Source organism: Tripterygium wilfordii, chromosome 9 (genome assembly GCF_013401445.1).
Source record: "Tripterygium wilfordii isolate XIE 37 chromosome 9, ASM1340144v1, whole genome shotgun sequence".
Taxonomy (NCBI): Eukaryota; Viridiplantae; Streptophyta; class Magnoliopsida; order Celastrales; family Celastraceae; genus Tripterygium; species Tripterygium wilfordii.
This window is the reverse complement of record NC_052240.1, coordinates 14329611-14346690: the sequence shown is the minus strand read 5'-3', so window position 1 is coordinate 14346690 and position 17080 is coordinate 14329611. Positions and strand designations below refer to the sequence as shown.

At 37.7% G+C, this 17080-nt stretch overlaps 3 protein-coding genes across 4 annotated transcripts; 2 read left to right on the top strand and 1 right to left on the bottom strand.

Annotated features, from left to right (window-relative positions):
* Window positions 1–321: 321 nt before the first annotated feature.
* Window positions 322–4565, bottom strand: LOC120006661. 2 transcript variants are annotated; one of them, XM_038856787.1, is made up of 6 exons: window positions 4280–4565; window positions 3916–4047; window positions 1616–1868; window positions 1208–1295; window positions 735–801; window positions 322–633 (listed from the first exon to the last, which is right to left on the bottom strand). In XM_038856787.1, the coding sequence occupies exons 3-6, from the start codon at window positions 1725–1727 to the stop codon at window positions 580–582; spliced, it is 321 nt and encodes a 106-aa protein (XP_038712715.1). In that variant the 5' UTR covers window positions 1728–1868; window positions 3916–4047; window positions 4280–4565; the 3' UTR covers window positions 322–579. The 2 variants fall into 2 exon arrangements, with proteins under 2 accessions (XP_038712715.1, XP_038712714.1); XM_038856786.1 differs by having other exon boundaries at window positions 1616–1863; window positions 4280–4562.
* A 1159-nt stretch (window positions 4566–5724) lies between these two features.
* Window positions 5725–7161, top strand: LOC120006660 (ethylene-responsive transcription factor SHINE 2-like). The gene is made up of 2 exons (XM_038856785.1): window positions 5725–5882; window positions 6275–7161. Exons 1-2 carry the CDS (start codon window positions 5803–5805, stop codon window positions 6816–6818), a joined length of 624 nt encoding a protein of 207 aa, XP_038712713.1. The 5' UTR covers window positions 5725–5802; the 3' UTR covers window positions 6819–7161.
* Window positions 7162–14215: 7054 nt separating this feature from the next.
* LOC120004761 (SPX domain-containing protein 2-like) lies at window positions 14216–16977 on the top strand. The gene is made up of 3 exons (XM_038854050.1): window positions 14216–14620; window positions 15459–15585; window positions 16271–16977. The coding sequence occupies exons 1-3, from the start codon at window positions 14306–14308 to the stop codon at window positions 16708–16710; spliced, it is 882 nt and encodes a 293-aa protein (XP_038709978.1). The 5' UTR covers window positions 14216–14305; the 3' UTR covers window positions 16711–16977.
* The last annotated feature ends 103 nt before the right edge of the window (window positions 16978–17080 follow it).

Below are 17080 nucleotides of genomic sequence, written 5' to 3'. Positions count from 1 at the left end.
AAAGTCCAGGTGTGACTAATCTCTAAAATCGGACTTTCATATCCTGTATTTTATATTAGAAAAGCCAACGTGTATTTTATTTCAGATTTTCAGGGACTGTCCTACTATTTAGGTGGGCTTGAAACTGTCCATCAATTCATGGGCCAGTTTCTGACGTTGTTCATGGGCCACGCTCAGATATAATGGCACATCCACTTCTCGGCCCATTTAAACTGTCTACACGTCCCCCTTCGGCTTAAGCCGTTGGGGTTCACATTGTTCAACACTTCGAGGTCTGGAACAATTCTTGTATGAAAAAAATGGAGTACTGAATACCAAACATTGATAGTTGAAGCAACTCTTCTTGAGTGAAGCTGGTGATTTCTTAATCAAAAGGCTTCGAAGAGGAGCTCCGCGAGCATTATTATCATACAAAAGATGACCATCAAACCAACTAAGATTCCACAATAATGCATCTCTCTTGGGTGTAATATAACCCAAGATATAAAACAGTTGCAATCCTATGCAGAAACAAAGCCTCATCTGAGGTAAACGGAATGAAGAAAAGAGTTCGTAAGAGCTTTCGTGGATTCGCTTTGTTCAATCATACAAGCCCTCTTGCTCCCAAACATCAACTAGAAAATCCACCATTTCCTGTCAATTTAAGTTTCATATGCCGTCAGGAAACACATATATATAGAGCGGCCGCAACCCAGCAATAGTAGAAATATGACATTGACCGCAAGCAAACTTACAGGAAGAGGGACGGGGTGGGGGAAAGGCTTGCTGGTCCCAAGTAAACTCTCATAAGTCGCATTCCAACTGCAGCAGATAGAGTACACCAACAAAAAATGTAATCAGACAATGCAATTTGACAATAAAGGAAGATTATAACGAAGGTTGCAAGAGGTAACAACAATTTCATGGAGTGATTCAAATGAAGAGTTCAATCCTCCTGAAGTCTTTAAACCCCATGTACACTAGACAGGAGTATAGGAGTATATAATCACTTGTAGCAGGTTTCGAAGGAGAGAAACATGGAATGATGGCTTAAGGACACTCCTTAGGATTTCGAACAGGTTGAAGGGTTGAATCCTCCCACTCGCTAAATTAATGAACACTAAAATTAACATATGTTCATAAAAAAAAAGACGATAAACCATTGCTTATATGGCATGTTGTTCTCACCATCTACCTCAAAATACCAAAGACAAAAGGAAACAATCACCTGATCGTGGGCTCTCGAACTTGCGCCTTCTCCTTAGATTTTCTATTTCCAAGCCATTGCTGCCTTGTTTGGTTCCAGAGAAGAAGACCTGCATCCAACAAATAATTTTTACTTTATGACTTGATTAGATAGATACAAAAATAAAAACAACAAGAAGGAGGATAAGCCAAGGAGGCAATGATTCCAATGTGGAAGCATTCTAAAGACAAGAAAGTCAAACCTAATCAGACACAAGAACCATTAATTCAAGCATAATTGTCAAGCCGAATTTACTTTTGACGACGAGACTATATCATATAATGATGAGCTAAGATGGTATTTATAACCAACTTGGCAGGGACATTAAAGAGTCAGTCAGAAAAGTACAACACAAAAGGTAGGAAGGTTACAAATGATATTCCAATATACCATGATTTACAAATTCAGAAGGGTTGCTTGAGCTACCAGCAGCATCATGGGGCTGGTTTGATGTGCTTATTGAAGAGATACTTCGTTGGGACTGTACCGCACTATTGTCCATATCACCTGCACTAGTGCTCCAGAAATCCTCTGGTATGCTGGATTTCTTAACCTTTCGGCCTTGAATTTGTAGTCCTTTTGATGGTTCATCCACCGCAGTAATCAGTGGGGGTTTAGTACAGCATCCAAAACAACCTCTGCTCTGTTACAAAAAGGCCTATGATTAGCAATAACTTCCAAGGTCTCGATCCTCGTCTTAGCAGCCAGACATATAAAGAGGACAAGTGAAACAAGTATGAAATGAAAAGTAGCAGTGAAATGAACAGCAACAAAAACAAATATTTTGGCAAGAAAAGCTATTCCTGTTTTTCTGCCAGGCTTCCCAACTAAAACAACATGCCCAAATTTCATCGAACCCCAAAACAAAATATAACGGCGTCTAATTGAAGATCATTGTATCTGTATTCTTTGCTTTTGGGAAGAAAAGAAAGTGCATCCTATGTGATAAAACTAACAATCATCATCCACTATATCTTTCCAGTAGAGCAAGGTCATCAGGTGCAACTAGAAAGTAGAAACCTAATGTCTCACTCAACACATGTTTGCATTCCGATTGCTAAGCAAAGCAATGTTTATGTAATTAGATAAAATACATGAGAAAACTTGTATTCAGAACTTATTTCACACTGAAGAGCACGTGATGCATGATATAGTCTACACTTGGATACATAATGATATTAGCAGCAAGTTACATTCAAAAATCATAAATTTCTTTACATATCCGATTCTGAATGTTAAAACAACAAATATAATGACTACAACAGAACCACTGTGAAAAACTACTATATATGTAACCCAAAATGTTGCCAAAGTACAATAAAAGCAAAGCCAAATGACAACGGATGTGTTATGGATGCCATTAAAAACCAAAGCTCTTAGAGAACAGAATTGTTAAGAATAAAATTATGAGACTGCGCTTACAAAGGACATATAGTTAAATTAATAGGATGCAAATTCATAACTAGAATCAATTATAAGGAAAAAGGAAAAGAAAGGAATAACAGATAATCTACAGGTTATCCAAATTCCAAAAGAATAAATAAAATCCTGGTGTATCTATCAATTAAAACAGACACGGCCGACAACATAATCACCATCTAAGCAAACCTCAGAAGCACGCCACTCATTCCCACATCTACAAAGACAGAAGAGCAAAATGTTATTTTCCTCGCTATGCAAAAACACTTGTATTTTTCCTTTAACGATTCCATCAATGCCAACATCAGAACACAACAACAATAACCAGTGACCACCAAAAAAGAACGGCAACTTTTCACCCATACATAGTGTTTATGTTTTGAATGAAATGGTAAATAGTGCAAAAGATAATCCTACGAAGGGCATAACTAGTTGTCCTTAGCTAAAAGGAAAGAATGGAAAAGTTCAAAAGCTTCAAGACATGTTCTTATTCACTCCACTCAAGCTCGCTTACAGGATAAGCAAATACAAACAACATAAGATTCCAAACCAATTAAGAGGGAGTTGCAATCATGCAAATACAAACAACATAAGATTCCAAACCAATTAAGAGGGAGTTTGCAATCACGCAAATAAGCTTCACAGACCCCCAAAGCTATGTGAAAAGGGGAAAAAAATAACAATGAAAAAAAAAAAAAACAAAAAGTATTTTACATTTCTAAACATGCTTGAACACCAAAAGAAGGATAATGAAGAGATAAAAGCATCTAGCTAAACTATATGGTTCGGTCCCAACGACACGAAATATAAAAGTGCATCAGTGCGTATGCTTCACAGATATATCAGAGTATCAGACTTCAATTCTGCTTATTATGGCTCAAGACTTTTTCTCCCCTTTTTTTAGGGTTTAGAAAAACAAGACGCCCAGCTCAAATAAGCCACAAAATCCCAATAGATTTAAATAAGCTGTTCTATAACTCTGAACAATTCAGCCTCTGTAGCGTCAACAACCCAGTCTCATTTCAACAATAACGTGTTTTGTTTATGAATTGAACAAAAACTTGGTCTTCAGACTCCAATTTCTTTCGCTGCCTTTCTTAGCAACAATTGAGAGCTTACGCAGCATAGAAGATCCCATTAATTCAGTTATTAATTTCTCCTACCATCGGCGGCCAAACAGCTGAGGAATTTAGGGAAAGGGCAATGAAGTGTCCACATCTAAACACACACAAAAAAAAAATCAATAGAGAGCAAGAAATCGTATAACTGACCCCATGCAGGCAAAAAGATGGCAGATCCAAGACGGAACAAATCTACAAGTGTGCATTCACAAGCGCCACAACAGAGATCTCTCAAGTGAAGGCTGCGAAACGCTATTTCCAGGAAGGAGAGGCTTATCAATCCTGCACATCAATTACATTATAAAAACACATTAAAAAAAATTATGCCTTTTTTGATTCCCAAGAACATAAAAAACCGGTTAACCTCACTTCTTCTATCAAAATATCAAAAGGAATTTAAAAAGCCTAACTTTCTGGGATTTCATGAAAACCCACAAATGACTCAATTAAAATCCAGAATCTGTTTGGTTCCCACGAAAAAAAAAGAGAAGGAGATCCAAGCAAATGGGGAGACCTCAAAAATGGCATTGTTTGAATATTGATGAATTGTGCTATCCTCTCCTTCCTGCAACAGTTGGTCCTCTGGTTATTGATTCAAACCAAAGGGCTTCCTCTTCCTTTCTCTCTCCCCTCCTCTCTCGCTCTCTCTCTCTATCAACCTTTCGATCTCTGATTGCTCTGAACCAAAAGAGGGAGGAAGGAGGAGGGTGGAGGTTGTGGAAAGTAGAAAACATGCAAAGTTGGTGCACCTTGGTTGTACTTTACAACAACCCTCCTGATTGGCGGATTTGTGGGTGTACTATTTTAATGCTTGTATATATAGTTATTATATACTTATATCCGCTATTGATTGCAAGCAGATAAGCGGAACAAGCTTTTCCCACTTGGGACTTTTAACGCAAGAATAATGCTTTCTGTCCACGTTGATTATTCTTCAGTCACAAAGCAATTCATCGAACACTCGGAAGGCAACCTCTCTTGCACCTCAGTTGCTGTTTGTAGGAGAGGTCCATGGGAAAGCCCAATTGTAGCCCATATAATAGTACTTGGGCTCACTCAGCTTAGCCTGCCTAATAGAAACGTTATTGTTCGGGGCTTGTTCTTAGGCCCATTTTAGAAGCCCTCTTTGGGAGGACTCTGGCTCCGCTGTCGTAACGACTTTTTGGATACAAATCACGTGAAGGCTGGCCTATTAAGTATTCATCAACTACCCTCCACATGATAAGTTCCCTTTTAAAAAAAAAATGGTTGACTTTTTCCACGCAAATTCCAAGTTCTTTAACCACCACCTAAATTTGAGAGACCAACATATACATTGGTCTATGAATTAATATATTACAACCTCGAATCCTCATTCAACCTCCACCACATATTAAGTTAGTATTAGAATTTGAAATTGGTTAAACAAGAAGGACACTCCGAGACTATTATAAATTGGACCCTTGTCTCATAGACTATTATAAATCTAATATTCGTGAGAGCACTGTATAAATTCAATTCAAACAATTTGAAAAGGTATTATTCGCTCTGGCTCTGAGAGGCTGAGAGATTCACGATTTTGTCCATAAAAAGGTCATGGTTGAGAGATATTGAATATTTACTTATATGTCACATTGGTTAGGTGTACCATCATTGTGGGATATAACTCTTAATATGGACTTGTTTATAATGGATATATTAGGTAAATGTTCATCTTATCATGTTAAAAATTGAACTTAATTACAAGGCAAATGTCGAATCTTTAAGCTTTAGTTGATATCATTGAAATCTTAGGTAGAAACCTTAAATGCATATACTAGTACTAACTAGGGTTGATGGACTTTCCCTACACGTACAATTGCACCGACAGGTGTTACATTTTTCAACGCATAAATGACTTAACTCTCTGCTTTGTCATTAATTCCTCCCCCTCTCTCTAATAAATATTTATAAACCCCCACCTCTGCTACATCATCTGTATCTTCAGTTCTGCAAATATAATTCTCTCTGTAAACTCTCTCTTCATAATAACACACGAACACACACATCATATCTCATATGGTACGCTCCAAGAAATTCCGAGGCGTCAGGCAGCGTCAGTGGGGCTCCTGGGTTTCTGAAATCCGCCACCCTTTACTGTAAGACTACTACTCTCTTCAGTCTCTCTCTCTCTCTTTTTTTTCTATAAGAACTCTCGTCAGCCTCTTGTGTGTAGATCCCAACACCCGGTATCACAATTATCTCAGCTGATAAGTTGTACGTATAATATTTCATGTGTATCCATGTATGAAGCCCACGAATTCACTTGAATCATGAGCAGCTGGAATACCAATTGCGCGTTGAGATCTTAATCATTTTTGGGGTGTATAAATGTACTTTGAACATTATACGTAATCTTGAAAATTGTTTAGAGAAATTATAGAACAGGTGTACGCAGTGTTATCTCCACATTGCGGATTGATCATTAATGTTTCTTGATTTGCATGTCCAGTCTGTGTTACATTAATTGTGTGTGTGATACATATTGTAGGAAGAGGAGGGTGTGGTTGGGGACATTTGAGACAGCAGAGGCAGCAGCAAAGGCGTATGACCAGGCAGCAATACTAATGAATGGACAAAACGCCAAGACCAATTTCCCAACAGTGAAAACTACTACTACTACTACTACTAGTAGTAATAATACTAATAGTGGTGATGAGTCTCATGACTTGTCTCCAAAGGCATTTTCAGACCTTCTAAATGCTAAGCTTAGGAGGTGTTGCAAAGACATTTCTCCTTCACTTACTTGCCTCAAACTTGACAGCGATAATTCCCACATCGGAGTTTGGCAGAAGCGAGCCGGTTCGACTCGACCTGGTTCGAGTAACTGGGTCATGAGAGTTGAGCTTGGAAATAAGAAGACAGAATTAGTGGAGGCAGGAGCAATATCAACATCATCATCAACATCTTCAATGGAGAGTACTGAAGAAGAAGAAGGAGAAGAGGAGGCTGCAGGTAATAATATTGGTGTGGATAATCTTGAAGAGGATAGAGTTGCTTTGCAAATGATAGAAGAGCTACTTAATTGGAATTAATTAATCATGTAATTAAGTCAAAATTTATTAATAATTGGCTATATATATGCATATGTGTCCTAGTACTTATAGCTCACCTAAGAGTGGGGTTTACTCATAAAGCAAAAATTAATGGATATATATATATATATGTATGTATGTATTATGGTTTTGTCCAATCAAGCCCATATATAGTTGTTTACAACTTTTGAATTGTCCAATCAAATCATGAAAGGATTTTGATTGGTCATTGTGAAAATTGTACATACCCTACTAATAAATCCAAAGTAGACAGCCTATGGTTCAAGGCAAATATGTATGGAGTTTCAGCACAAGGTGACTTTCTGTTGTGTATATATATATAATTGATATATCTCTCTTATAAAAATGAATATGTTAATTTAGTGTTTATATCTCCCAAAATTATTCAATTTTGGTCCCCTCATGTGAAAGGGAACCCTTTTATGTTTGCAATTAAAATGCATGTAAGGTTCAATAGAATTATTAGAAATGTGTAAGATTAATAATCTTTTTATACGTAAGATTTCGAAAAGTATTCATCTTAAGCTTCGAATTATGTGATAATTAATTAATGATCGTAAAAAGAAAACTAGCGAAATATTTCTCCATCTTAATATCTTATTCAAGCATCTTAATCAGGGTATCCACTACCAATTATGGGGGAAAGAAATCAAATCAAATACGTATTAATCGATGTTTTATGTATATGTAGATATGTCTCAAAAGGGGATGAAATGGAAAACGATATACACAGCAGTGAATTACAACGACACATATCACACACATACACATATATGTCCAAATATGTACAACTACAAAGGTTAAGCACGAGTGTTACGTAATTGTAAAAAGTGCGTATTTATGATAATCTCCTAATTAATCATGGGACCCAAACTAATTAATTAAGTGTATGCATGAGAACACGAATGACTTGTTGGATTTGATATAACCCAGTCCATAAGTGCATGAGAGTGTCAAGATTATATCCTACATCTGATTGACATAACTCAACCGAGTGGTGTATATATATATAAAAGTAAAGCCATACCACCTCTCACATAAATAACGCATTTTATGAGATTAAGAATCATTGACGACGGTCCATGAAGAACAAATCTATGCGGGCCATACGGACAATATCCTTGATGTGTTTGGACTTTGATTTAGTTGTAGAAAGTATGTATTTATGATAATCTCCTAATTCTTCGTTCCCTGGGGCCCAAACTAATTAAGTATATGTATGGAAACAAGGATGATAATAATTTCTAAGATGATGACATGAAGAAGAAGAAGAGGACAGCTCTCCAATAAGTTGGTTTAACCATAAATGCTAGCTACCCAATGACCATCATGACTTATGTTTCTCTATAAGGACAAAAACAAATTACTTGATTAGTGATGCTTGCTTGAGTGGCAACTACACATTTTGGTGATGTACAAGTCTGTAGTGTTGTTGAAACCCATTAATTGTGCTCCATCAACTCCTCTACCATTACCTTTTTCATGGGACCCTTAATTTTCATTATTGGGGATGAATTGTGCTACGGGATCTAAGACCATCCGTAGCAGATACTCTTAACAGATTCTTTAAATTTATAGTAAAAGTACACTTTTCACAAATTTACAGTTTCTCCAAACAGTACTACTACGCAGCAGATACTCTAAATCATACTCTAAATCATTTAAATATTCATTTATACAATCAAAATTTTTATTATTTAAAATCAATTTATTTTATAATATCATAGTAAATTCCTACAATATTTAGATGATAAATTAATTAAAATTAATATTTAGTACCACCAACTTAAACTTGACCAGAAACCTTTTCATTAAAATTAAATAAAAAAATGGCCAAATAAAAAGAGAAGCCATTAATTCCACAGTTTCTGCTTTCTATCCTCTCCCATTTTTATCCAAAATTTTTTATTTCTCCAACGCATCTTCATCTTTATCAGGTAAATCACGCATAAATTATATACATAGAATCTAAGTGGAAGAGAGAGAAAATTAATATAAAATTGTTCCAGTATTGAACAGTGAAACGTTTGTTCTACCGTTTTACTGTAGCATCTGCAGATTTGCAGTATTGACTCCAGTATCTGCTGGATGGTCATTTTGTATCAAAAACTGTACTGCAAACTCTATATATGCAGTTTCGAATGGTTTTAGAGTATCTGTTGGAGGTGCCCTAAGTGTCTAACAATACTAGAATATGACAAATCATAATCATCATTCGTTGGAAATGAACTATGTTAGTTGAAATTTGAGTTGACAAATTCTTTACACCGAAACTATTTAAGTGATAGTCTAGTGGTGTATCTCTCTAAAAACAAATCATATGGACTCAGAAAGTCATGAGTTTGATTTTCACTAGGAGTTCTTATGATCACGAGTTAGGTATTGACCCAAATTACTTTGTTGTCATGTGAGAAACTTCTGTATTCGAGTGGGTGTAAATAGAATGTCAAAAGGGTAAACTAGTATGGTGTTATTGTCGGTTAATTTTTTGGCTTAGGCATGTCTGGTTTGGTTTCACCCTCATTGCATCTCTCTTGCTTTCTGAACCCTTCAACTGAGCTTTGAACTCCAAAAGGCGTTGATTGTTTGTATCGATCTTGACTAATAAACCAGCTGCGGACAGTTTGATCTCCGCGCCCTTACAAGATGAAAGCTGATTAGTGTAATATTTTCATGCTTACACTTTCAACTGTTGTCTTGTAATCAATTTTGTTAGCACTAACAAAGATTACTGATTTTTCTCTAGACGAAATAATCTTCACTGGAAAGTAAGCAATACAAATTTCAATACTGTTGTGATTTAATTTTCATTACTGGTATATGAACTAGATTGTTGCACGAGGCTCGAAGAAAGTAATTTCAATACATAAACATAGCTTGAAATATCTCATTTGAAAAAAAAAAAAACAAAAACAAACTAGCAGTTCAAAATCCACGACAGCAGTACCAAAATACATGACACTTTTTTCAGAATGGCAGAGTGGCTTAGCAGCAGCAGCAGAAGCGTAAAAGCTGCACTTTAACAGCTTCCAATTCTGATCACATTCGATCGAGGAGATACTTTGCAAGGGAGTTAACTGGCTTAGTCGTGTCAATACTTGCCATCTCTCTACGCTTTATCTTGAGGCGAGCAAGGAAGTCTGCTGCTTGTTAGAATTTGGGGAAACACAACTTTTGGTCACTGAAATATCTGATCAAATTCAACTCAGTCACTCATTTTATAAACGTTTCAAATTGAGTATCGAAAATTTAAAATTGTTTCAATGTAGTCACTCGGTCAGGTTTCTCATTGTTCGGGCAATAAAATTACTGATGTGGCATAAAAATTAATATTTTTAAATTTTTGACTGACCTGACCACCGACGTGGCAAGTGATGACTTTGATATTCCTTATATTTTTTAAAAAAAATAACACAAATAATAACCCAAAAAAAAAAAAAAAAAAACTCAATTCCTTCTTCTTCTTTACACCCGCCGCTCAACAAAAAAGAAAGCCCTAAAAAAGCTAAACCCAAATTCATCCTCTTCTTCACAAGCAGCAGTTCAAGCTCACAGACCAGATTTTTTTTCTCCTTGACAAGAGTATATCCTCCAGAGAGATTCGAATGATGCCATTGAAGTGTTCGTTGACGGAGACCCTGTTAAAATCCCTAAAGGTATGACGGTGTTGCAGGCTTGTGAGGTTCCTGGGGTCGACATTCCTCGATTCAGAGGAGCTCCTCTCAAAAGAAGCCAAGTATTTCCCCTTTCAAATCTGTAATTTGATACCTCAATCGCTTTAGTTCGACGATAACTCCGGTGGACGGATCCGATGGAAACTCCGGTGACTAGGAATTGATGCATAGATGTCTGTGAGGACTCCATCTCCAATGCCGGCTCCACCTGTGAAGTAGGTGAAGCAGCCAAAGGCAAAGGACTCAAACAAGTGGGAAATGGGCACGGAGGAAAAACACTAGTTGGGGCTTGGGTTGTAGAGACTCTTTGGGAGCTTGATCGGTTTGTGAGCAACTATAAGAAGTTGGTTAGCAAGATCAAATGGCAAGATCTCATGGGTATCAAGGTTTGAGAGGAAGATGAAGGACAGGAAGAAAGGTGAGAGACGAAGAGAGAAAAAGTGAGTTTTGATACACCTTTTTTTTAATTTTTAATGACACGTATTTTTTATTAGTATTTTTAATGCCACATGGTTAATTTAACTGCCCGAAATAGTTTGAAACTGCTCATGTGACTTGTTTGAAACAATTTAAAAATTTGGATACTCAAATTGAAACGTTTGTAAAATGAGTTACTGAGTTGAACCTGGTAAGATATTTCAGTGATCAAAAATTACCTTTCCCCGTTAGAATTTGGACCTTGGGGGAGTCCATGTCAATGGGCCTAAATATGTGTGTGGTCACAATACAAGGGATGGTAACCTACTTTGTCCAAAAGCTATGGCCCAAAGATTAGGGTCCAATTACTTGCATTTAAATCACATATACACATCATTTTTTTTTTCAATATGGGACTTGGGTGGGTGAGCTCCAACACTCCTCCTCACACACGAGTCCCTACATTCTCAAACATATCCCACTTGTCACATCCCTTTGTGTGCTCAGAAGTGGGAGGCCTCAATTTTATTTTTATTTTTTTCACCATACATGTGGGCCTCTCTTTGGGCCTCACATCTTCCCCAAAAACCCAGCTTCGATACCATGTTATAAATCCACACCTCATACACACCAATAATATTATTCGCTTTGGGTTATCCGATTCTCGTGGATACATCGGGTCCGCATGATTTTGTTTCTCCTTAGACCAAAACAGGTGGGCTAGGCCCAACCCACTCAAACCTAAGAAAATGCCTTGTTGGTGGTAAGAGGTGGGCTTGACCGTATAAATAAGGCATGAGTGCCCACATATTTAGATGTGAGACTTTTACACTCCCCGCATTTGTGGGCTGGGTTATGCCAGACCCAACAAGTGGAGTAGAGGTCATGTCCAACTGGCTCGAATTGCTCCGATATCATGTTAAGTTTTGGACCTCCATTGTCCACCCCCTAAAAGGCCTAATAGAGGGTGGACTCGAATTGCTCCGATATCATGTTAAGTTTTGGACCCCCATTGTCCATCCCCTAAAAGGCCTAATAGAGGGTGGGGAGATGCCCTCATTTAAACAAGTCACCAAAACCATTTTCAGCCAATGTGGGACTACGACACTCCCCCTCACACATGGGCTGGGCTTTGTTTATCCTAGTCTCTATGAAATGGTGATAAGTGTAGGCCTCCATCATCGGACCACTTTGTGGCTGGGCCTTGCTTCGATACCATGTTAGAATTTGGACATTGGGGGGAGCCCATGTTAATGGGCCTAAACATGTGTGTGTGGTCCCAATACAAGTGATGGTAACCCACTTTGTCCAAAAGTTATGGCCTAAAAACTAAGGTCCAACTACTTGCATTTAAACCACTTACCCACATCATTTTTTTTTTCAATGTGGGACTTGGGGTGAGCTCCAACATTGCTATCGAGGCAAAGCTTAACATCAGTGCTGTCAGGATGTTAAGTCACCATGCTGATGCCTTTCGTTCATATAATACGTTCTTTTCATCATCAGCGAGTTTCTCAAAACCCAAGTTCATTTTCTCAAATTCTAGCCTAATTAAATTCCTTCTTCAGGGAATGTTTGAGCTTCTCTGTAAGATCCCCTCGCTTCCCGCTGTTATAATTTGGCATGGACCAAATGGAACCAGTTGCAACCTCTTCTTCACTCTTGAGTTTGTATTGTCCCAGGACACCATTGAGCTGACCATTATAAGAACACTTCTTCTCCCATGCATCAGAAATAAAATCGGCAGATCCTGAAACTTCCAGATCTGAATCATAAGGGATATCTCCAGCAACAGAATTAAGCTTTGAGGATGTAGACGTATCTTCATTATAAGCACTTTGATATTGCAATAGAGTCTTCCCAATTTTTTGTTCGACTCGTATGATTTAAATTCCTCCTTTCCCATAAAATCAAGATACCGGCCGTTTTGGTTTCAGATGGGAAGGCAAGGTAACAATCTTGCCAGTCTCAGGGAAATCAACAGCTATGGCTGCTAGCTCTGCCAGTTTTATGCATTTTTCATCTAAAGCCCCATACTCACTACGGTCGGCATGAACTACGTGTGCATTGCCTATAGTCCCGAGATTCTCATCCGTGATATGTTTTGAAAAAAAATTCTATTATGTCCTGTAGAACAAGCAGTGAATGTTATTATTTCAAAAAGAAACCAAGAAGAACAAACATGGAATTGTAGTCAGAGATTTCCTCCACCGGATTATTGGAATATTTTGTGAGTCATTAGATAGATTAATCATAAACTAGTTATGCAAATTCAGCAAGAAATAACAAAATATGAATACTTGAAAGCAATTAACCATAAGGGGAACTCCCCGATACCAATTTTACAGAGAAATGCCTCCAGCTATCGTTCCAGTTCCATCCAACATGCTGTAGGGAAAATGACCAGTAGGAAAGTTGCATAAAACTATACCAGCTTACCAGGAACAAAAAATAGGGTATTGTAACGTTGAAAGCAACGTCACCATCTGCCTGTTTAAGAAACTAGGCTGAAACCTAGTCCATGAACAGATTTCCAGCATGGAATTTTTTGAGTGGAACTTGTTCATACTAGGCCTTAAAGACAATCGTATTCCATCACCTTGCACGGGCCAACAGGCCACAACCCCTTTGCAACCAGCATATCGAATCTGATAAGCACCAGGTGGAAAAACACCACCTAAATGGAAATAAGTTACTCATAATAAAAATCAAGAAGAACAAAAGCCATGCTTACTGATACAACATATGCAAATTGTGATTAGTTAGGCCTGCTTGACACAAATAAATACCTAAATTTGATTCCTTTTTACGTTCCTGCAGTCTCTCGCTACCAATCAAATTCTCGGAACACTCTTTTTTTTTTTTTTTTTCTTCTTCTTCTTCCCCACGGCTAATACGTATATAACCAAAGCACGCATAATCTCGAACAATTCAAACCATAAAGACCACAACATTAATGGAATCGAAAAACCTTACTAACTTTGAGAGTCAGTCGTTCGCAAAAGAAAGACCAAAAAGCATCATTTATATATGCATGCGATTTCTGTTAGCTTCCAAAGGGAATTGTTCACTGCCTTCTTCACCAAGTAGCTTCCTAGAGTGGTCGTAAACTCGTAATTCGTAAACGTATCTGGAAAAAAAAAATAATCATAAATATTATAATTAAAAATGTAAAACGACAACGCATTAGAGGAATAGCGGTCACACCAAAGAAGATGAAAACCAAACGATATATCTGAAGAGTATATTCCCACAACGAATATTCTTCAAACAAACAGTTAGCATAACCATAAACGCATTGGCAGAGAATATTTCTCTATCGCAGGAGACCGGGGAGGAGGAAGAGGAGGCTGTAATCAGGTACGGAGAAGTGCCATGAAGTTCTGGAAGAGCCTGAGCTTGTTAATCGAGGAGACGCTGCCGGATTGGCGAGACAAGTTCTTGTCTTACAAAGATTTGAAGAAGCAGTTGAAGCTGATACATCCAAACAAGGATGGCGAGAAGATCAATCCCAATAAACGACCCAGATTGGATCCCGCGGACGGCGGAGATTCCGCTATCACTGCCGGAGACAACAGTGAGTCGGTGACCCAGGAGGTGAATGATTTCGTTAAGGTGTTGGAGGATGAGATCGAGAAGTTTAACGCTTTCTTTGTTGAGAAAGAAGAGGAGTACGTCATCAAATTGAAGGTAACTTCTTTTAATTTCTGTCGTCTTTTTTTTTTCTTCCCCGTTGGTCCTTTTGATTGGTGTGATCTTTGAGTTTGCTTGTTTTATTTTATTTTTCTTCTTCTTTTACTGAATATTTTTTTGGGGTTTCGAGGCCAGAAGTCCTTGGTTTTTATGGCTTCTTTTCCCCTCTATTGAAGGATACAAAAGAATGAAAATTTGTTCTACAATTTGGTTTGGGTAGTTGAGTGACCAACTGGGTATCACGGTAATGGGTATCAGCTTATGGTCTCGAGATGATGAGTACCCCGGCGAATGGTGTTTTCACATAAAGAAGAAAGCATTGGTGGGAAGCTTGATAATGTTTGGGACAGTTCTACTCTCAATGTTTCTTATCCGGCCTTGTATTGTATTATGTGCTGCAGAAAGAGAGGGACTTTGTGTGTGTGTATTGGTTGGAGGAGAATGAGATATATGAAATTATGGAAATTGCTTGTTCTGAAGACAAAAACTTGTACCTCTGGATTGATGTGACTTTGCATGTTGGTCATGGAGAATCATTTTGTCGATGGCTATATATCATTAGTTTTGTTGCTTTGCATTCCATCCTGTTCTTACTCTTTTATCAATAATAACGCTTCCTCGTTGTCAATTGACTTATGCTGGGTAAATAATATTTTCCCTGAAACTATGAGTAATGCCAATACTACTGTAGTTAGTTCCTATTTCTCTTCTTAGTTACTTTTGCGATGAGTTTATTGCTGTTCAGTAACCTTAACTAGGAAGAGGCCAAGAGGGTATGGATGAGCGAGCACAAGTTTGAGACTTAAAATGTTTTTCTTTCTTGTTGTGAATGCAGGAGCTGCAAGATAGGTTAGCGAGGGCAGAGGATTCAAATGAAGAGCTGATGAAAGTTGGGAGGGAGATAGTGGATTTTCATGGGGAGATGGTTTTGTTAGAAAATTACAGTGCTCTTAACTACACAGGTATTTGTCTTCTTCTTGTTATTGCTTGTAAGCCCCATATTATCAGAGAAATAAATCTTTGGCAGAAGGAGTGTGTGGTTTGGATACAATATTGGGCTGGTTGTGTAAATGTTTTAATACACCCTCATTTTGAGGATGCGCATCATGTTATGTTGTTACGCTCATTTTTTAGAAATACAGGGTGCTCTTGCTGTATTAGTATTTGTGGGCTTCCAGGAGATGTAGTATTAGAATAGTTGCATAGTCATTATATATGTTGACGTTGCAAATTGAAGAGACTCTGGTTATGGAAAGAACGATTGGTGAAGGTAAAAGTTGTCTCAATCTGTTCCAACGGAAACGAAAGACTTAGCATACTATTCTTGTGTTATCTATTGATAACTGAATCTATGAAACGCGGACATACAAAGATCGTATTGTTGAATCCTGCTATATATTAGTAATTTCTTGTATCATAGGAATCGTTGGATTAATAAGAAATTCAGGTTAAGCTTTTTTAATAATAGCTACTTGAACAAGATGTGTGATGTGTGGCTGAACTGAAATAAAAGCGAGAAATCAAACATGTGTCATCGAATGGATATTTTTAACTTGACCTAGTTACTGAGTGCTCCAACTTGACAACTAGTGTGTTTTAAAGCTTGAAGGCTGTATTCCCTTTTGAACACTGATACACTATGTATAGGTCTGGTGAAGATATTGAAGAAATATGATAAGCGGACCGGGGCTCTTATTCGTGTCCCCTTCATCCAGAACGTTCTGCAGCAGCCATTCTTCACAACTGATGTGCTTAACAAGCTTGTGAAGGAGTGTGAGACAATGCTTGATCAGCTTTTTTCTGTGAATAAATCATCAGCCTCACCTGAAGCAACTGAGGTGCAAGAAGGCTGCGAGTCTGGAACTTGCACTGAAAATAAAGAGAGGATGCTCAAAGGTCCCAAAGAACTTGCAGAGATCGAGCACATGGAGAACATGTACGTAAAGCTAACCCAAGCTGCACTGCGTGTCTTGAAAGAGATTCGGAGTGGCAGCTCAACTGTTGATGTGTTTTCATTGCCCCCGTTGCAAAGCAGTACATTGGAGGACTGTTCAAAGATCCCCGTGTTAGAGCAAGCAGTGAAATAGAAATTCTCGGGAGATTTTTGGGATCTCTTACTTATTTTCCCCCTTGTTTATCTGCTGTACCCCTCTATTTTGTATATACCGGCATGCTAACAGTAGTTGTTTGTTCGTAACCATATATCCTTTAGAAGTTAGATACGCTTTTCTATAAGATTTTTAGAGTTCCAACGGATGGAATTAGCTTATGACACTGTCAGTTTCAAGTTTGTATGTGTGGATTTTTCCCATTTTAAGGAAACAATCCCTCAATCAATTCATGCTTATTTAACATCCTTCACATCAATCAATCTTTTTGTTGGACCAAGACTTAGTGTCTAGTCAACATTGTGTTTTTGATGATTGTGTATGATTGTATACTAAAATGTGTGTGAGC